Source organism: Scaptodrosophila lebanonensis, unplaced genomic scaffold (genome assembly GCF_003285725.1).
Source record: "Scaptodrosophila lebanonensis strain 11010-0011.00,11010-0021.00 unplaced genomic scaffold, SlebRS2 tig00001410-arrow-pilon, whole genome shotgun sequence".
Taxonomy (NCBI): domain Eukaryota; kingdom Metazoa; phylum Arthropoda; class Insecta; order Diptera; family Drosophilidae; genus Scaptodrosophila; species Scaptodrosophila lebanonensis.
This window is the reverse complement of record NW_022060738.1, coordinates 214,069-233,515: the sequence shown is the minus strand read 5'-3', so window position 1 is coordinate 233,515 and position 19,447 is coordinate 214,069. Positions and strand designations below refer to the sequence as shown.

General features: G+C 40.9%; 1 protein-coding gene across 1 annotated transcript in view; it reads left to right on the top strand.

The window, feature by feature from the left end:
• Positions 1–18,033, top strand: part of LOC115630731 (Down syndrome cell adhesion molecule-like protein Dscam2) — a 307,894-nt gene extending 289,861 nt beyond the window's left edge. Inside the window, exons 25-27 of the mRNA XM_030527385.1 lie at positions 4,838–4,871; positions 5,867–5,937; positions 17,798–18,033. Of these exons, the coding sequence (XP_030383245.1) occupies positions 4,838–4,871; positions 5,867–5,937; positions 17,798–18,033 (341 nt within the window). The remainder of the gene's footprint in view (positions 1–4,837; positions 4,872–5,866; positions 5,938–17,797) is intronic.
• The last annotated feature ends 1,414 nt before the right edge of the window (positions 18,034–19,447 follow it).

The following is a 19,447-nucleotide window of genomic DNA, read 5'->3' as shown; positions in this document are numbered from 1 at the left end:
TTCTTGCGATTTACAAAAGCAAAAACACGCCTTTTGCACTCACAACATTCATATTCAAAAACAAGTAAAAAAGCTAAAGTCGGGTGTCCCGACTTTGAAATACTCTGTACATATGTTTAGAATAATTATAAAAATTTAAATATTAAGAAAATTAAAAAAAAAAATTTAGATCGATTTTACCTCACTTGGTATTCGAACTCACGTAAACGGTGTATAATTGCACATATACAAAGCAATTACGTGTATGTGAGTGCATGTATGTTTATGCGCGTCTATTCGTGTCTGTGTAAGCGTGTTTGCAGTCAACCAAAGCATCAGCAGCTGCGGGCAGCGCTTGGGCAGCGCTTGAGCAGCACTGCAGCAGCAAATATATGTATGGCTATAACTTCTTGTTAAATCGGTCTAATGAATCTTGGTATGCGGACACATAATTACTAACTGAGGGTATTTGCAAAATACCTAAGAATTAGAGATTTGCATGGGAGAGGGGGGGGGGGGGGGTGGGATGGAAATCCAAAGTACACATTTTCTGCGTATTCACATAAGGCATCAGGGACTAAAATACGAATGGAACATCGGGAAAACCCCCATAGGGGGGAAGTGCGGCGAACAACAAAAAAAAAAAAACAAACTTGCACAGCGTACACATACGTGGTGCGTTCCAAAATAAACAGGACTTTTTGAATCTAGCGCCCCCTGGTGGCGCTATCTATATGTCGACTGGTGCGTTAGAATTTGCTATCTTTATCGATTGTCCAGTGAGCAAACATTAAATTTTGTTTTAAAATTGGTAAAGCTTTTACCGAAACGTTAATTTGATGGAACAAGTTTATGGCGATGATAGCCTACCCTGTAGCTGAGTGCACGAGTGGTTTCAACGTTTTCAAAGTGGTCGCGAGGACATAAATGACGATCAACATGTGGGCCAATCAAAATTCGTGATCATTGAAATTGATGGAAATGGAATTGAACATCTCCAAAACATCGATTTATCGCATTTTGACCGAACATTTGGGCTTACGAAAGGTGTGTGCACGGTTTGTTTCGCACAAATTGACTGACGACTAAAAATTGCTCTCATCGATCGACGCTTGTGACCGATTATTTGACCAAAAATCACATTTTTACCATTAACCACTCACCGTATTCACCTGATATGGCACCGTGCGACATCTATCTTTTCGGAAAAATGCATTTGTCCTTGAAAGGAAAGCATTATGCAGACGTATAGGCCATTCAAAAAGCTTGCACCGGCATACTAGCGTCCATACCGGCCAACGAGCTAAAACACTCGTTCAACATGCTTTTGGATCGTGCAAAAAGCTGTATTGAAGCAGAAGGAGACTATTTGAATAAAATAAATTGATTTTGCCGGAAAACCATTTGTTCTGTTTTTTTTTTAAGTCCTGTTTACTTTGGAAAACACTTTGTATAACGCATCTTTGTGCAAAGTTTGGCGTCTCTACCTGAGATCCATGTGTTCATACGGACAGACGGACAGACGGACAGACAGACAGACAGGGCTAGATCGACTCGTCATGCTGATCAAGAATATATATACTTTTTGGGGTCTGCCACGCTTCGTTCTGCCTGTTACATAATATACCTAATATACTCTTGTAGATTTTATATACAGAGTATATAAACACATATGGATAAGTGTTGAACTGTACAATTGAATACATACACTTATATGTGTGTACTAGCAGGTATTGCCCGTCTTATCCCAATATAATATTTCAAATTGTATTTATTTTGTGTGTGCTGACCTACCCATATATTTTCACCTTATTAATTACCAGTAGCAATTTAAGGTATTTAAATGAACATTTTCTGTTCTTGACAAAAAATTGTTAGTAGTCCGTTACATTTTTGTTCTTTCCAAGGATTAGGTTATAGGTAATTTGTGATGCGGCGGAATTCTCCGTCATAGTAGTACTAATGATCCTACAAACTCAAGTTAAGTAGCTACAAGTCGGCGAGTAAAGCTAATTTCTGTTACGGCCAATTTATGTAACGAGATAGAATCTGTATCTGACACCTCTAGGTTGCGAAAAGTGCTAGCTTAAACTCCCTTACTGCCATCTCTACTACGACCGAGAACAGCAGATGGGTGGACTCGACTAAGGAATCTCTAGAACTACTGTTCGACACCCACTTCCCCGGCTGTTCTGATAATAGCAGCGCAGACTTCTCTCATAACCCACTAGGCGTACCAAGGCAACTGGTATGCAACATAGTGAATGAGAAAATGGGCTATCAAAACTTCAAGTCCCCTGGCCCAGACGGCATTGTCCCAGCCAAACTTTATCCCTCTCTGATGCTCATTATGCCTTGGTTACAGGCTATGCTCAAGGACAGCTTGCTAATCAACCACATTCCTACAGGCTGGAGAGAGGTGAAAGTGGTGTTCATCCCCAAAACTGGGAAAGCATCACTTGTCAAGCCTAAGGACTTCGGGCCCATAACCTTGTCTTCTTTTCTTCTGAAAACTCTAAAGAGAGTAGTAGAAACCTACCTAAGACACTGCACAGGCAAGGTAAATGCCGAGCTGAGCGGCCAATCTACTCGTAAGTTCATCAGCAGGGGGACTCAACAGGGGGGAGTTCTCTTCCCGCTACTATGGGTGCGGTAAATTTCCGCAAACGCTGTGCAACCTAATGGAATCAGCTCTCTCAACGCATTGGGGAGGAGTCTCCTCTCCTGACCTGGGCATTAGGATATCCTTTTGGATTCTTGATAACTGCAGTGTCTATCAGGCAGAAGGCGAATGCAATAAGTGGAAAGCAATGTTACATCTACTCTGATAGTCAGGCAGCTCTTAAAGCGTATGACTCCAACAGGGATAACTTCAAGGTCATCATGGTCTCAATGAGATAGCCAAGCATGTCCAAGCAGTGTCTACCTCGTGTGGACATCGTAACATCGAGAGTAACTGCATAACAGATGAGCTGGCAAGGGAGGGAACGAATCCACTAATCCTTCCAGGAAAGGAAGGTGTGGGCATGCCACTTGCTACCTTCCGGCTCAGGACACATAACCAAGCACTTTTTAGAACACAACTGCGTTCGGACAAGGTCAACCTGGCCGTCCCTGGATGCGAAAAGGACACGCAGATTATTGGAGCTGGGCAGGAAGGATGTCTCGTTAATAGTGGGGACGCCCACTAGCCACTGCCCAATTGGAAGGCACGCCGAGCTGCAGGGATGAAGAAGAGGAAGAAAGTGTCGAGCACCTCCTCTGACGCTGCCCAGCGCTCAGTATGCGCAGGATCCTTGCTCTGGGATGACCATTCTTGACTGATCTCTCTGAGCTGGCAAACATCGATTCAGTAAACGTCGAAAAATTCATTAGGACCACAGGCTGGCTGCAGTGGTAAAGGAATATTAATAATTATATGGTGTCACAGAGGGCCTTGATAGGACTAAGTGTGTGGCTGAAAACCATCACCCCAGCCATACCAACCTAACCTAACTGCATTCTTATTGATCTTCTTGTTAGTGTCCATCCATCCATTTTCGTTTACGTCATTTTATTCTCATTCCAACGCAAGGAAAATAAGTTATAAGCTAAAGTTGTGTGTGACGACTTTCAAATACTCTGTACATACGTGTATGTGTGAAACAATTATGGAAATTAAACAAATAATTTAATTTTTTTGATCGATTTTACCTCTCATCATATTCAAGGTGTAATTTCACATTTACATAGGATTTGTGTGGGTCTGCCACGCCTCCTTCTGCCTGTTACATTTTTCAGCTCGCGCAAACCTAGTATACTCTTGTACATTTCATGTACAGGGTACAACAAGGTAAGGCTGGTATGCAAGGAATAACATCCTCCTAGTTAGCTTCACGCTTTCATCATATTTTAACATCTGCTAGGTCAGCACATATTCTTGTATAGTGGTCCGTCGAATGGATAAAGGATTCGCCCAATGAACGCATTGCTGCCTAGGCTGGCAAGCCCAAGCATGTTGCCATGTAAATTCTTTAAAAGATTTGAACTTGTTTGCGAGAAAGTCGGGTCAAGTAATGAATAAAGAAAAACATTTTTATTAATTTTTTTTAATAACACTGTTAAAGCCTATGAATCTGTGAAAAGAGTATTACGGGTAGAGTTCCAGGATCACATTCAGCTCGAACTTTTGGCATATTTAGATTTTGACATCACTAAAATGAATGATTGGTTGGCAAACACCGTCGAGCTGAGCCCTCTAAGAGGGTGCCAACTGGTAATGACACTAAAGCTTGTCCCGTGCGTTGTCGGTTAACGGTGTGCAAGTAAGATCAAAGACAAAAGCCACACAACCTAACTCCTCAATGGTTACATTGTCTGCCTATGGTCTCTGATCATGGCTTCGAGGTGAGAGCTGGATCAAGGTGTCATGCCAAGCCGAAGATCAGCCTGGCTGGGGGACCTTTTAAATAACCCAGTCGCTCACGTAGCATTCGGCGTACCTGGCGACCCCTCGCATTACTTAGCCTTACCCGGGTATGCGGATCTCTGCCCGGGTGTTCTAACCCCTTCTCCGCCACTCGTGGGAACCAAAATCGGAGACCGTCCCACGAAGGCCGGAACGAATTGATAGTTCCGCAAAAACAGGGGTTGTGAACTTAAGCTCCGGAGAAACAAGGACGAAGCAGAGCCAAATCGGTAAGCCTAGACCTCCACTGCCAACCCAAAGGTCGTCCAGGGCATAGAATTTGCAATGATTTAGTCTACATTTTTTATTTTTTTTTATTTTAATCGAACCTAAATTACTCCTAACTACAATTTTAAACATAGAAAGTATGTATGTAGTTTAAGATCATTAATTTTCGTTTTTTTGTGCCAGCAAGTCCTCTTGAGCGCAACGCCGGCAGTGCATGGTAAGTGATTTATTTTCTTTATTTGATCTTTTCCATATAATACTATCACATTTGATTTAATGTGCGAATTACGTTCGATTTCACTCTCATTTCTTAAAAATTAATTAATTTTCTGTAATGTTTTTTGAGCATTATTTTGGAATATACTTAATTTAGAAAATAATATATTGCAAACTATTTAATGTAAAATGAGAATGATTTTGGATTATAATGATGATAACATATGCCTTTAACTTTGATATGAAGTCGTAAATTTCCTTTCGCTGGTCCAACTAACACTAACTAAGTTGTCACCGCCAAAACAAACTTAAAAGTAGCATCAAGTTGCTATAGCGGCTAGCGACCAAGATTGTTATTTCCGGTATGCCAAGGTAGGGTGGGTACAGAATAGATCAACATCTAATACCCTAGAAGCAATCTTCTATACATTAGTCTGTCTGTTCGCTTTTATACTGGTTGTAGGAACAAATCCGAATACTCAATTTGCTTGTTCTGATAGTTTCTGTTTAGTGCACTTATTTTCTTGTAGTGGTGTGTCCGCTATGGTAGGAGGAGAAATAACTCCACCCCGTCCGACGAGCTAAGTTAGAGCAACGCAAGCAGTGCGAGCCTCGAATCCTCCATAGCACAGTGAGAGAACGTAGTGTACATTCGTACACTCGTATTTCCCTTCACAAGAAGCTCCCAATTTTGGGTGTTGGAGCACCCTACTTAGCTTCTAAGCCCTTTCTTTGCGCTCTCTATCGCGCCCTTTACTGCGCTCTCTGTGGCGCTCTCTTTGTGCATTACTTTTCTTATGCCGGCCCGCTGACTTGTAGCGGCAGCAGGCAAATCACTTGTTAAATACTTCTCGCACGGTTAACATCGTTATTGCACAAATACCAAGCCATTAAAAGCCATTTTAATAATTAAAGAACACCGCGTCTCATTTAATAAATAGTTAAATCTTGTCGTTTCGCTAAAAAGCTAGCGATTTTTCATTGGCGCCCGAGCAGGGACATCGGTTTTCAGAAGATTATTTCCTCGTTTGTTTGCGGTCTTTGTGGCTTGGTTTTTGTGCGCGGTTGTGTGATTACTTCGTTTGATTTGGATCTGGTGTCGTTTGGATACCATATACATACATTTATTTGGATTTGGAGCTTGGTGCCTTTCTGGATATCATCAACTACAACTGCTCGTTTGGACTGTGGAGCTGCTGTCTGCCCTACTTGTGGTGCTGTCGTTTGGCTTGGCTAATGGGTGATCGTCGCTCGGAATCCAGGGAAGTTTCAGTGGACTCCTTTGAGAGCTTACAGGTATTCTGTGCCAACAATTGAGCATAAAGCTCTAAGAAGTTTAATTGCTGCAAATTTGTGCAAGCGAAAGTTGTCTAAACCTAGTCACATACGTACATACATATGTATATATAGTACGTGTATGCTTATGCGGGCTCAATTTTTGGCACTTAAATTATTTGTGCAACCACTTTACATGCACAAATACATAATCATACATACATATGCATGTACATACATACTCGCCAATAACCACATATTATATACATACATACGTCATACCTTGCACAATTTAACACATTATACACCCTCATAAACATAATTATTAACAAAACCTCGAGGCAAAACAAACAACAATAATTAAAAAAGGGCTGTTAAGCTGATTTTTAACATAAAAAACAAATATTTTGAAGTTATTTTGGTTCTATTGTGTTGGTTTTTTGGTGAAGATTTGATGCATCAGCTGCATACATAGAAACATAGCTTTTGTTGTTGCTTGCGCCGCTAGCGTAGCAAAAGAATTTTGTCGCTCTCTCCTTTGTGCGCGCCTTTTTTCGGCTACACTTGTCGCTGGCCAACGAACTTCCCCCCGCTACCCGTTCAGATTAGCGTTGCCAACAAGCGTGCTTGCGGTAATCGACGCCTATTTTCTGAGTACAGCTGAGACTGCTTGCAGATTTCGTTGTTGTTTGTGCGGTCGCTTGGACTGCTACTTTGCTTGCGTGCATACTGTATTGAGTGCGTGTGTATGTAATCTGCGTGTATTTCAGTTTGTCTCTTGCTGTTTTAGCGCGTTGTTATTTGCGAGGGTTGTTAGGAAAGTTCGGCTTTCATTTTCGTTGATTTGCAACTTGTCTAGAGTTTATTTTGGTTATACTCTACCATGTCGGAATCTGAGAAGCAACAAGTAGTAGCTAAATCTAGTTCTAAACTAGTACAATGCTTGCAGAAATTTGATAAGGTTAGCGCTGACATTGCTCGTATGAGAACAGCATTTCAGTTAAAGACAATTTCGTTTGAGCAAACAGAACTCGAGTGTCGTCTCGAGCTGTTAGAAGATTACATAAAGAAAGCTATGGCGCTTCAGGCAGATTTGGATAGTCTCAATCCAAGTAACGATAGTAGAGGGCCACTTGAGGATTTGTGCATTTCAACTAAGGCGTTGTATGTGAAGGCAACGAAACAAAAAGTTGAAAGTCAGACTTCTCATGACTGTTCTATGATGGCCAGTCAACGGTCCCAGTTACCCAAAATGCGGCTGCCTACATTCAGTGGAAAGCATGCCGAATTTAAGAATTTTATGTGCTTATTTGAAAGCCTAGTTCATGACGATCCTTCGTTGACCAACGTCGACAAGTTTAATCATTTGGTGTCGTGCTTGTCAGGTGAGGCTCTAGGAGTTGTGAAACCGTTTCAGTTAACGGACTGCAATTACTTAAAAGCCATTGCTAGCCTCAAGTCTGTGTACGACAACAAATGTTTGATATTTTTCGACACTATCTCGCAATTGTTTGACATCCCAAGTATGACCAAACCTAATGCGTCTACTTTGCGGTCCATCATTGACACTGTTTCTGCCATTTATGCGTCTTTAACTTCGTTGGGAAGTGAAAAGAACATTTCGAATGCAATGATCATACATATGGTTATGGCCAAAGTTGATCATGCAACCAAATTTCGTTTTGAGGAACAGCTCGATTATGACAAGTTGCCTTCTTGGGATGACTGCGCTAAGCAGATAAACAGGCGTTACCAATATTTAGCGGCTGAAGAGACAACTCGGGTTCCAAATAAACCGCGAGTAGAACCTGCAAGAAATAGTAAAGCTTCGTTTTCTTGCACCAAGGGTCCTTCAAAGCCTTCAAAACCGGTTTCGAAGTGCACATATTGTGGTTCTGCGGATCACAATATTTATTCTTGCCCTTCCTTCGGTTCTATATCTGTTATGCAGCGATTTGAGTTTGCTAAGACTCAAAAAATGTGCCTCAATTGCTTGAATGTGGGTCATGTAGTTTCCAGTTGCAAGGCTTCCAAATGTCGGGTGTGTTCAAAACCACACCATTCGTTGTTGCACAGATACTCTGTAGCTGTGCCAAATTCACCCGCTTCACACGCAGTCGCACCTCCAGAAGCGTACTTAGGTCACGTTTTAAGTGCCGATCAAGTAATTCTTGCCACAGCAGTCGTAAAAATTAAAGATAGATTCGGCCATTACCATCCTGCTCGTGTGTTACTTGATGGCGGCTCACAGTTGAACCTCATGACTGAGAACCTTGCGAAGCGCCTTCGATTAAAGCGTAAAGACACAGCTGTGAGTATCGTAATGGCAGGTGGAACCACTACTGGTAGTAGGCACAAGGTGTGCACTGATATTCAATCTCGTTTGAATTCTCACAGCTTTGGCACTGATTTTTGGGTTCTTAAATCCATATCAACTTGTCAGCCTGGTAACTTCGTGCCCACATCGAATTGGAAAATACCCGCAAACCTTGAGTTGGCTGACCCAGAATTCTATAAGCCAGCCAAGGTTGATATTCTCCTAGGCGCTGAACTTTTTTACAAGTTATTATGCGTTGGGCAAATCGAGCTCAATTCTTGTCTTCCATTGTTGCAGAAGACATTGCTGGGATGGGTTGTTGCTGGAAGATATACAGGGCAAATACCTCCACAACAATTCAGCGTTAACGTTGTCGCTCAAGTTAATGATTGTTCTCTCGACACCTTAGTTCAACGCTTTTGGGAACTCGATCGGAGCCCAAATGAGTCGAAGGCTGTGCGCCAGACAGCTGAACAAAAGGCCTGTGAAGCTAACTTCACCAAATCAGTACAGCGCCTGTCTACAGGACGTTTTCAAGTCGAACTTCCGTTCAAATCCGATCCCGCTGTACTAGGGCTTTCCTTTCAAACTGCTGAAAGACGATTTTTGCAACTTGAGCGCAAACTCGCAAGAGACAAAACTCTCCATGACATGTACCATGACTTCATGAGAGAGTATCGTGATCTTGGGCATATGTCTGCTCTTGAATCTCCTCCTCCAGGACAGCACTACTACATTCCTCATCAGTGTGTCCTGAGACCTGAAAGCACCACAACCAAATTGCGTGTGGTGTTTGACGCTTCTAGTAAAACGTCAACGGCCCTATCATTAAATGACACTTTAATGGTTGGGCCGACTATTCAGAGGGAGCTTTATTCAACATTTGTAAATTTTCGGTTGAATAAATACGCAATTACTGCCGACATCTCCAAGATGTACAGGCAAATAAACGTGTCTGAAAAAGACAAAAAGTACCAGCTCATTCTCTGGCGAGAAAGCGCCTCTCGTGAGCTGCAGTCCTTTAAGTTGAACACTGTAACATACGGGACTGCATCAGCGCCATTTTTTGCTGTGCGCTTGTTGTTTGAATTGGCAAATATTTATGCTCGATGTCACCATGTCGCGTTAAATGTCATTAAAAATTATTTTCATGGTGACGACATGCTGGCTCCTCATAATGATGTATTTCGTTATCATCTGCATGAGGATAGCTTTACTTCGTTGAAGCCGACAAAGCGGGATATATTATCTCGTTTGTCTGAGCAACTTGGACCTTTGTGCCCCATCGTCATAGCGGCCAAAACTCTGTGGCAAGAGCTGTGGCGATTTAAGATGTTAGTTGGGCTGCTAAAGCAACAGATTTGGGTGATAAATACTCGTAGGGTTTGCTCAGCAGTTTTACATAACTGCCTTCGATGCAAGCCCAAGTTAGTTGATCAAATAATGAGAAATTTGCCAGGTGATCGCCTTCGAGAAGGTCGACCTTTCAGGGTTTGTGGACTCGAACTTTGCGGCCCATTCCATGGTAGCTATCGCATACGCGGAAGACCGCCCGTTACAAATTACGTAGCGGTATTCGTTTGTTTTGCCTCGAAGGCCGTTCACCTCGAACTGGTAGCTAATTTATCCACTGATACTGTCCTTAACGTCTTTACAAGGTTCATCGGGAAGCGCGGCCAGCCGGAAATGGTCTTTAGCGACAACGTGACGAACTTCGCGGGAACAAGCGGCTTGCTGAGGGACATGCCGTCGGCTTTCGAGCGGAGAAAGGACGCCCTGACGGACTATGCGGCAGAGCGACGAATCGATTGGTGGTTCATTCTTCCCCGACCTCCTCTCATAGGAGGATTGTTGGAGGCAGCGGTGCTGCTAGGCGACCAGTCCAAGATGTTGGCGGTGCTCCGTGTGGATTTGAAAGACCGGGAGTCCTTCAAAGGGGCCGGAATGTTGGAGCACCCTACTTAGCTTCTAAGCCCTTTCTTTGCGCTCTCTATCGCGCCCTTTACTGCGCTCTCTGTGGCGCTCTCTTTGTGCATTACTTTTCTTATGCCGGCCCGCTGACTTGTAGCGGCAGCAGGCAAATCACTTGTTAAATACTTCTCGCACGGTTAACATCGTTATTGCACAAATACCAAGCCATTAAAAGCCATTTTAATAATTAAAGAACACCGCGTCTCATTTAATAAATAGTTAAATCTTGTCGTTTCGCTAAAAAGCTAGCGATTTTTCATTGGGCTTGCCTATAAAGCACTGACAATACACCTACACACTACACAAGTGGCTCCCAAAGTGGGGCCTGTCCATTGGCACCCGCAGCCTGTTCAAGGACCCCGATACACAAGTGGATGTCCGAATGGATGATGCCCGAAATATAGATACCCGAAAACCGTCTAGGCTTAACGCTCTTATATTCCATCCACTATATTTTCACAATTTTGAATGTTCAGTTGATTTATATGTCTACAGCGAAGTGGTTAGGGAGCCCAGAACCTCGTCTCTTGGAACTGCGATTGCAATTCGGTAGTTTCGGATTGGTCGACCAAAGTGAATCTGTGCTCTGAGAATTCTCACGCTGAAAATGTATAATATCTAAACTAAGCTTGCATATGATGTCACTTTTGATGGCTGGAAGTATCGCTACACAGACTTTGGTGGTCTGAAAAATATCACTGCTAATTCTTATTGTAAGTCAACAATAGAATTAATTTAATCGCAATAGTAGATACGGCAGACGAAAACTTTTGTAGATTAGATTGTTTTATTTTGTTTGGTTATGGTTTTATGTCTAGGAAGTAGTGGACCTAAAGTTTATGATTGTTAATTTTTTTTATCAGAATTTTGTAATTATTATTATTATTATAATGGCTGTGCAACATAGTAACGAATACAGAACGCAGTCTTTACTAGATTTAGACCGTTGTTGTGGCGTTTGTCAGGAAACCATTTATTAAAACGATTTAGAGGAAATTTCATGTTGCAAACCCCAATTTCATAATCGATTTATAATGGAATGTCTACAAACGTAATCGATTTGACCAGTATGTTAGCGGGACTGTTCTGCAGAACAACTGACTAACGTAAATAACAATTTGTTAGTAGAACTTCAAAAAGCCGGCGGCAGCATTGATACTCAAGCCAACATGGCTACTGAATTACTTTCCCAGGCATATGGCATTTCTAAAGCTGCAAGAAATAGAGGAGCAACTCCGAGGCCGGGCGTGCAAACTCGATCTATGAGTCATGTACAAGGAGAACCATTTCCCGATAATTTGTATACTAGAGATGGTAAGGCTATAGATCGTGTCGAAGTAGCAAATTTGGTACAAACGGCCATACAGTCGAGTCAGAATTACATGATTCAGAATATTAACTCAATTATGGCGGGCACGATTGAAAAAACAATACGTGCACAACTAGGGACACTACAGATAGGGCGTAGTGAGCGAAAAACTGAGTGAAGAAAGGACTATGCTTAGACGGTCTGACGGGGTAACCCAGTTGCCTTCAGTCTATCGTAAGCAAACATTTTGAATATATCAAATTCTTATGTCCCTATGCAGAAGGTTTCCAGCATAATACAAAGCTGGCATATAAGGTTTGATGGTGGCAAAGATAGTATGCAGGGTCAAGATTTTCTGTACAGAGTTCGTTCACTTGCTTCGCGTAGGCAGGGCGAACAAGAATCTTTCGAAGATTCGAAGACTATGTCCGACTTGTAACCCGTTAGAAAATGACAGTGCAAACCAAAGGGACGGTCTCCGTTTTGTGGTTGTTGTTGTTCCTATTTGGCATTGACGTATTCAACTTCAGGAAATTGGTAAAAATTACGCTGAAAGAGCCCGTTACATACATACATACAAACATACAGGTGAATCTAATAAAAGCGTGTTAAAAAAAGAAAAACTTTACAGAGATTATAAGCTTAGAATTACTTAAAAGCTAATTTTAAAAATTTTAAAAAAGTTACAAACAAAAATTGGGATCTCGGACCCAGTGGGGGAAGATTTTTTAGCCAGTCCGGCAAACTATGCCCCGCCTCACAGCCGATCCTGGTCGGAGACTCCGAAAATGGCTGAAAAGAGAGGAAGGAGGAGACAGTTCAGTAGAAAGCAGATGAAAATATCTCTATATATATAAAACAGTTTGTCCTGACTGACTGACTGATTTGCAATCAACGCACAGCCCAAACGGTAAGAGCTAGGAAGCTGAAATTTGGACACAAGATCCCTCTTATAATGGAAGGGGTTTCGGAAAATTCGAGCTCCAAAGGGGGAAAACGAGCTCCAACGTTTGTATGAAAAATCTACAATTTTTATCCGATTAACTTCAAACTTAGTTTGTATACTCTCACAAAGAATACAAACTGTATACTTCGATTTTCAATATTTTTCCTGCGGCCTGAATAATAATGATTTTCCGGTGGAAAATTCGGTAAACGAAAAGCTATTTGCAATCAACGCACAGCCCAAACGGTTAGAGCTAGGAGGCTGAAAATGAGACACATGTTGTCTTCGGTGGTGTAGGTGAGCATTAAGAAGTGGTTTTGGAAAATTCGAACGCCAAAGGGGAGAAAACGGGCTCCAACGTTTGTTTGAAAAATCTACAATTTTCATCAAATTAACTTCAAACTTAGTTTGTATACTCTCAAAAAGAATACAAGAAAAACTGTATACTTGGTTATTCACCATTTTTCCTGTGGCATGAAAAGGGGAGGGGGGGGGGGGGCCCGTGGAAAAATTGAAACACAATCAACAGCCCACAGCCCAAACGGTAAGAACTAGAAAGCTAAAATTTGGGCTCAAGTATCCTATCATGGTGTAGATGCGCACTAAGAAGGAAAATTCGAGCTCCAAAGGGGGGAAAAGTAGCTCCAAAGTTTGTTTGAAAAATCCGCACTTTTCAACCGATCGACTTAAAACTTAGTTTCTAATATCAATTAAAGAATACAAACAAAACTGCATACTCGGATTTTCGAAATTTGTGTTGGAGCTTGAATTATTTGGGTTTTAATATTTATTCACTATTTCAAATGAAAAATTTTTGTTATAAATTTAGTCCGATCGATTTAAAATTTGGGTAATGTAATCTACGTAACTAAATCTACAACTTAGCATTCAAGAATTTTCAAAATATGCATTTTACAAAAACAGGCAGAAAAAACAATACAAAATATCAAACAGTTCGGGACAACTAAGTATACATACACACACATACAAACAGCTGTTCGTGTAGTTGCGTGCAAACTATTGAAATAGCCAAACCAAATTGTAGACACTAATGTGTGAATGTCCATACATATGTGGACATCTATGTATGTTCATATGTATCTACATATGTATGTATGTACATTCGTCTTGCATCGACAGAGCAAGAAATGTTAATTAATTGAAAATTATATAACATTTTTAAAAGTAATTTTTTCTTTGTTTAGTGAATTTGGCATTAGGGTTTTCATTAATAACTTTATGCAGCAACAAAAAATATCAAATAGTTGGGGACATCACATACACACACTCACACACACAACAAGCAACAGTTCGTGTCTATGTGTGTGTATACATTGGGCAATCGAACACAGTTGTTTGATTGTTAAAAAATAATGCTCCAAAAACAACAACAACTGCAAGTCATTGGCTCGCTCTTCTTCTTTCGTTTTGACCATTTAATGTTAATTGCAAAGGCAAAACGCCAAAAGTTCACAGTTACCGTCACTAGGCAACGACTGCGTAACCGATAGTAAAGCAGAAACCGAATAACGGAGCTACGCATATTCTGCTTCGCATTGCGGGCAGATGTATGTATGTATGTATATGATTTGTTCTTATTGATCTGAATAAATAATTAGATTTTATTATTATACTCTGTACATGAAATGTACAAGAGTATATTAGGTTTGCGGGAGCTGAAAAATGTAACAGGCAGAAGGAGGCGTGGCAGACCCCACAAAGTATATATATTCTTGATCAGCGTGACAAGACGAGTCGATCTAGCCCTGTCTGTCTGTCTGTCCGTCTGTCCGTCCGTATGAACACCTGGATCTCAGAGACTATAAGAGACAGAGACACCAAATTTTGCACGAAGATGCGTTATGTGTGTATTCTATACGAGTTTGTTTTATTTTTTTTTATTTTCCGCCCACTTCCCCCCTATGGGGGTTTTCCCGATTTTCCATTCGTATAATCGCCTATATCTCGGAGACTATAAGACCTAGGTACACCAAATTTTAGTCCAAGATGCCTTGTGTGAATACGCAGAAAATGTATATTTTGGAATTTCCCTCCCTCCCCCCTCTCCCCCGCAAATGCGATTTTCTCTAACTCCCGTAATTCTTAGAATTTCGAACTAAAATTTTGCAAATACCCCCAGTTAGTAATTATGTGTCCGTATGCCAAGTTTCACTATGATAGACCGATTTACCAAGAAGTTATAGCCATAAATATATTTGCTGCTGCAGCGCTGCTCAAGCGCTGCTCAAGCGCTGCCCGCGGCTGTTGTTGATGTTGCTGTTTGGTTGACTGCGAAAATGCTTACACAGACACGAATAGATGCGCATAGGTATACATACACTCACACAGACGCAATTGTTATGTAAATGTGCAATTATACACCCTTCACGTGAGTTCGAATACCGAGAGAGGTAAAATCGATCCAATTTTTTTTTATTTGTTTTTTTTTTTATTTTCTATGATTATTGTATTGTACAGAGTATTTCAAAGTCGGGACACCCGACTTTAGCTTTTTTACTTGTTATTATTCTTATTGTTAAAAAATTTTGATTCACTGCTAAACGTGTTCCTTATATTGAACCTTTAAGGAATCATATTACATGTATATACACTTTCGCTGTTATTCGTTATTCTGCGCATTTTAAATTATGCTTACTTTATTTGCATCACTTGTTTCTATGGTAGGCCAAATGAGACTAAAATTGGATAGAGACAAACCAGTGGCAGTTAGCGTATGCACATTGTAATTATGTGTGAGTAGACGGCTACTGCACTGGAGGAACTGGGATAGGTATATGACGTTGATGTGTGTGAGGCGTTTGATGCCGCAAAACAGATTACTCGAATTAGATGGAAGGGAAAGAGCGAGAGAAAGAGGGGTAACGGGAAAAAAACGAATAAAAATGTTATGCGCAACACAATTGCCAGGCGTTGCCTTTAGCTGTCAACGCGACACTTGTATACATACATTTTATTCATCGTGTGTTTTCTTTTGTATTTCTATATTCTATTGTATTTGTCCGCCTCCGATTCGGTTTGACCTGAACATACCTTTTGCAACATGTTAGTGATCAGTTCGAACAATAAATTCGCGTCAACACGTAGGGCAGCTCGAGGTCTACAACGAGACGGCTGATTGAGTTTACTTGAAAGGTGACACTTTTGAGCATAAAATATTCGCGTCTAGCAAATTGCTTATACTCAACCTGGGCATTGCTCAATGAACCGCAACTCTTTCAGTGACCTGTTGGAACAAGCAGTAATTGTTCGCGCCCAACGAATTGCGGCTCGGCGCCATTTCTTCACCATACAGTCTTCACCATGACGTCCAGCACTAGCACATTTTTTGCATATCCACACACATAAATATTTTTCAAGTATTCCGTTGCATATTGCCGCAATGCAATTTATATACATACATATGTAAGAATTCACATACATATGTATTCGCGTAGAAATGCATGTTTAGTGTAACATTTTTACTTTGTGTTTACTTTATGTTTGATTGCTCCCTTCTCGCTTCGCACTTCAATAGCGTTTTGTGACTTAAGTATACACCGAATAAATTTAATTTAATTTCTTCATCTTCGGGAGGTTTGGTTCGGAAAGAAAAAGAAAACGACTGCGCCATTTACCAATAAACATTGGTGTTAGTACTCGATGCTTGACTTCTGGACGCATTTGTTTAAAATAACATGCTCTCTTCAGTTTTAATGTAGTCAGAGACTATTATATTCAACTATTTCTCTATGCTTTTGTCAGTTTTTAGCAGCTGGTCGAACACGTCCTCCACAAGAGACTGAATAATCGGAACTGCCTCTTTTATAACCAACCATCTCTCAGTTCTTTATATTTGCATTTTCGGTGTACGGTCAAAACAGGGTAGTCGAGCCTTCCGAACAAATACAGGGGGTCTTTTCTATCAGGAACCAATGACGGTATGTGGTTTTGGCAGTGCCATCTCGGATGTGGTCGAAATGGTAACTCCCGCGGCTGTTGTTGATGCTGGTGCTTTGGTTGACTGCACACATGTTTACTCAGACAATTGTTATGTAAATGTGCAATTATGCACCCTTTACGTGAGTTCGAATACCAAAAGAGGTGAAATCGATCAAAAATTTTTTTTAATTCTCATTTTTTAATTTCTATAATTATTGTAAACATATGTACAGAGTATTTCAAAGTCGGGACACCCGACTTTAGCTTTTTTAAATTCTATAATTATTGTAAACATATGTACAGAGTATTTCAAAGTCGGGACACCCGACTTTAGCTTTTTTACTTGTTTTTATTTTGCCTTTTTGCATCACCCACATTTTGGGTTCACCCCAATCTGATTCAACCTCAGACATGCCGAATGCGACGTTTGATATATGCTCGATGCAACCCCCAACATCAGTGCGATTCTACATATTCTTCGGCCTGTAACCACATAAAGCTCACTTCTGTTTAAGAAAATATTGTGTTTGTTTCTTATTTAAACACATATATCCATATATTTATATGTTATAACCTTTCTTGAAATGGTTCTTCCTTAACCCTGAAGCGCATGACTGGTTTATTTCTCAACGAACCTTGCGTAGTGCAGCATGTTTCAGTGACCTGTTCAAACCAACCGAAATTGGTATGCGTCCAACTAGCCCTACAACGCGGTTCGATCCCACCCTTACTATTGTACATGGCTTGTATTCGAGCTCAACTTGTGTTGTTCTCGTCGCCGTAGTTCTTAATGGGAACTGAACGTCCAATGTGCTCGCTTCGCCGCACTGATTCGATCGAACCCTGTGTAAAGGCATTTCACTTAGTTGTAAGATATTTAAGAGAATTATAATTGAAAGCAACGCATTAGTAGTAAAGAGTAAAGAGAAAATTGTCATACACTGCAGCTGCCTGCGAGCAGCATAATTGCAATTGCCGCTCTTATGTTGTGCTTTCGGCGGCGGTCGTTGTATTGTATGTAGCTTCGCTACAATTAAAGCCACATTTGTAATATTGAAGTCAAGCTGTGCGAGTGTTATTTTTCTTAGCCCAATAAATCGCGCATAGAATGACACCGTCTTTCTTTTACATAAAAGTTTGTGAATCTTTTGCTTTTGCTATACCGGCAAGCTACCGACTTAAAGCCGAACATTTTGGCACCCCCGGGTGGACTACTGGAGTCTACTCCCTCGTTGGATCTAACATCGACTCGGCTTTCGACTTGCGATTGCCGTCGTCGTACTGATCCTATTGGTGTCTTCGATCTGCGCGAGATTACTGGCGGTGTTCTCCTGGACAATTGGACGTTTGGCTACACTCCCAACCGAGGAATTGCCACAATTTTCAGGGAAGTTCACATCAGGTAACGAGTTCGAAAAATAAATTGCGGCCACATTTGCCGACTTGTGTGTGCATTTAAACGCCAAGTTGCGACACATATGTACATACATACAAGTGCATAAATATATGTACACATATAAATTTGTGCAACTCACTAATAAATTTATATGCACAAATTTATATGCTATACTCATTTGTAAATTTAGCAAATAGAGTAGACCGTGATTTATTTGGCAGTCGGCATCTCACTTAAAGAAATACAGGGTGCGCCATCTTTTATGTCGGTATGTAAACATTGAATATCCTTGAAAATAAACAACCGATTTTTAAGTATGAGATATTTTTATTTAATTTGGTTCTGTACAATTTCTTGAGCTGAGGTTTTCAACACCGTTCTACTCAAGTCAATCGGTTCACTAATGACAAAATTATTCAATATCTACATACCGACATAAAAGATGGCGCACCCTGTATAATTACTAACGCATAGCTGTTGGAGCTTTATACAATAAATAAAGTTTAAAAGAAAACATACATACATACATATATTTGCGTAGAAAATTGCATTTATTTATTTATGTTTGCTATCCTATACATACATACATATGTACATACTCGTACATACAGAATACATAAGCACATATCCAAACGTTGGTTGGAAATTTGTCGCGGAAGTTGAGTGCCGATTGGAAATTTTGTCCTGGTACATTGATAAAGCCTTTGACCTGCAGGAAGAATTAGACAGAATTGATCCGGCCATAGTGATCCGGCCTTAGTGTCAGACTTGGAGATTCTCTGCGTCTCAACTAAAGCGCTTTTGATGAGCAAAGGCGGACGGCCAAAGCCTCATAGGGACAGCGTAGTGAATTTAACAATATTTACATCCTCGCATAGCAAACAGTTGCCCTCAATGAAGTTGCCACGGTTTGGTGGTAGCTATTCGGAATATAAGAACTTCATTGGGCTGTTTGAAAATCTAGTGGACAATGACGCATCACTTTCAAATATTGAAAAGTTTAATCATTTGCTGTCATGCTTAGAGAAAGAAGCACTAGGAACGGTCAAGGCTTATCAAGTTACCGAGGAAAATTATCCAAAGGCACTGGCAGCTTTGAAGCGCGTTTACGACAACAGCTGTCTTATCGTATTTTATAGCATTGCCAAACTATTTGACCTTCCGAAAATGCAAAGCTCGTCTGCTAGTTCTTTGCGTTCATTGATTGATAACGTTCGCGCTAGCTACGAATCACTGCTATCCTTAGGCAATGACAAACAAATTTCTAACGTCATGCTCATACACTTGGTCATGAGTAAAGTTGATCCCAATACTCGTTCAAAGTGGGAAGAGAGCCTCGAGTATAGCAAACTTCCGTCTTGGGAAGACTGCGAGGCATCTCTCAACAGACGCTACCAGCACTTATCTGCTGAGGAATCATCTTC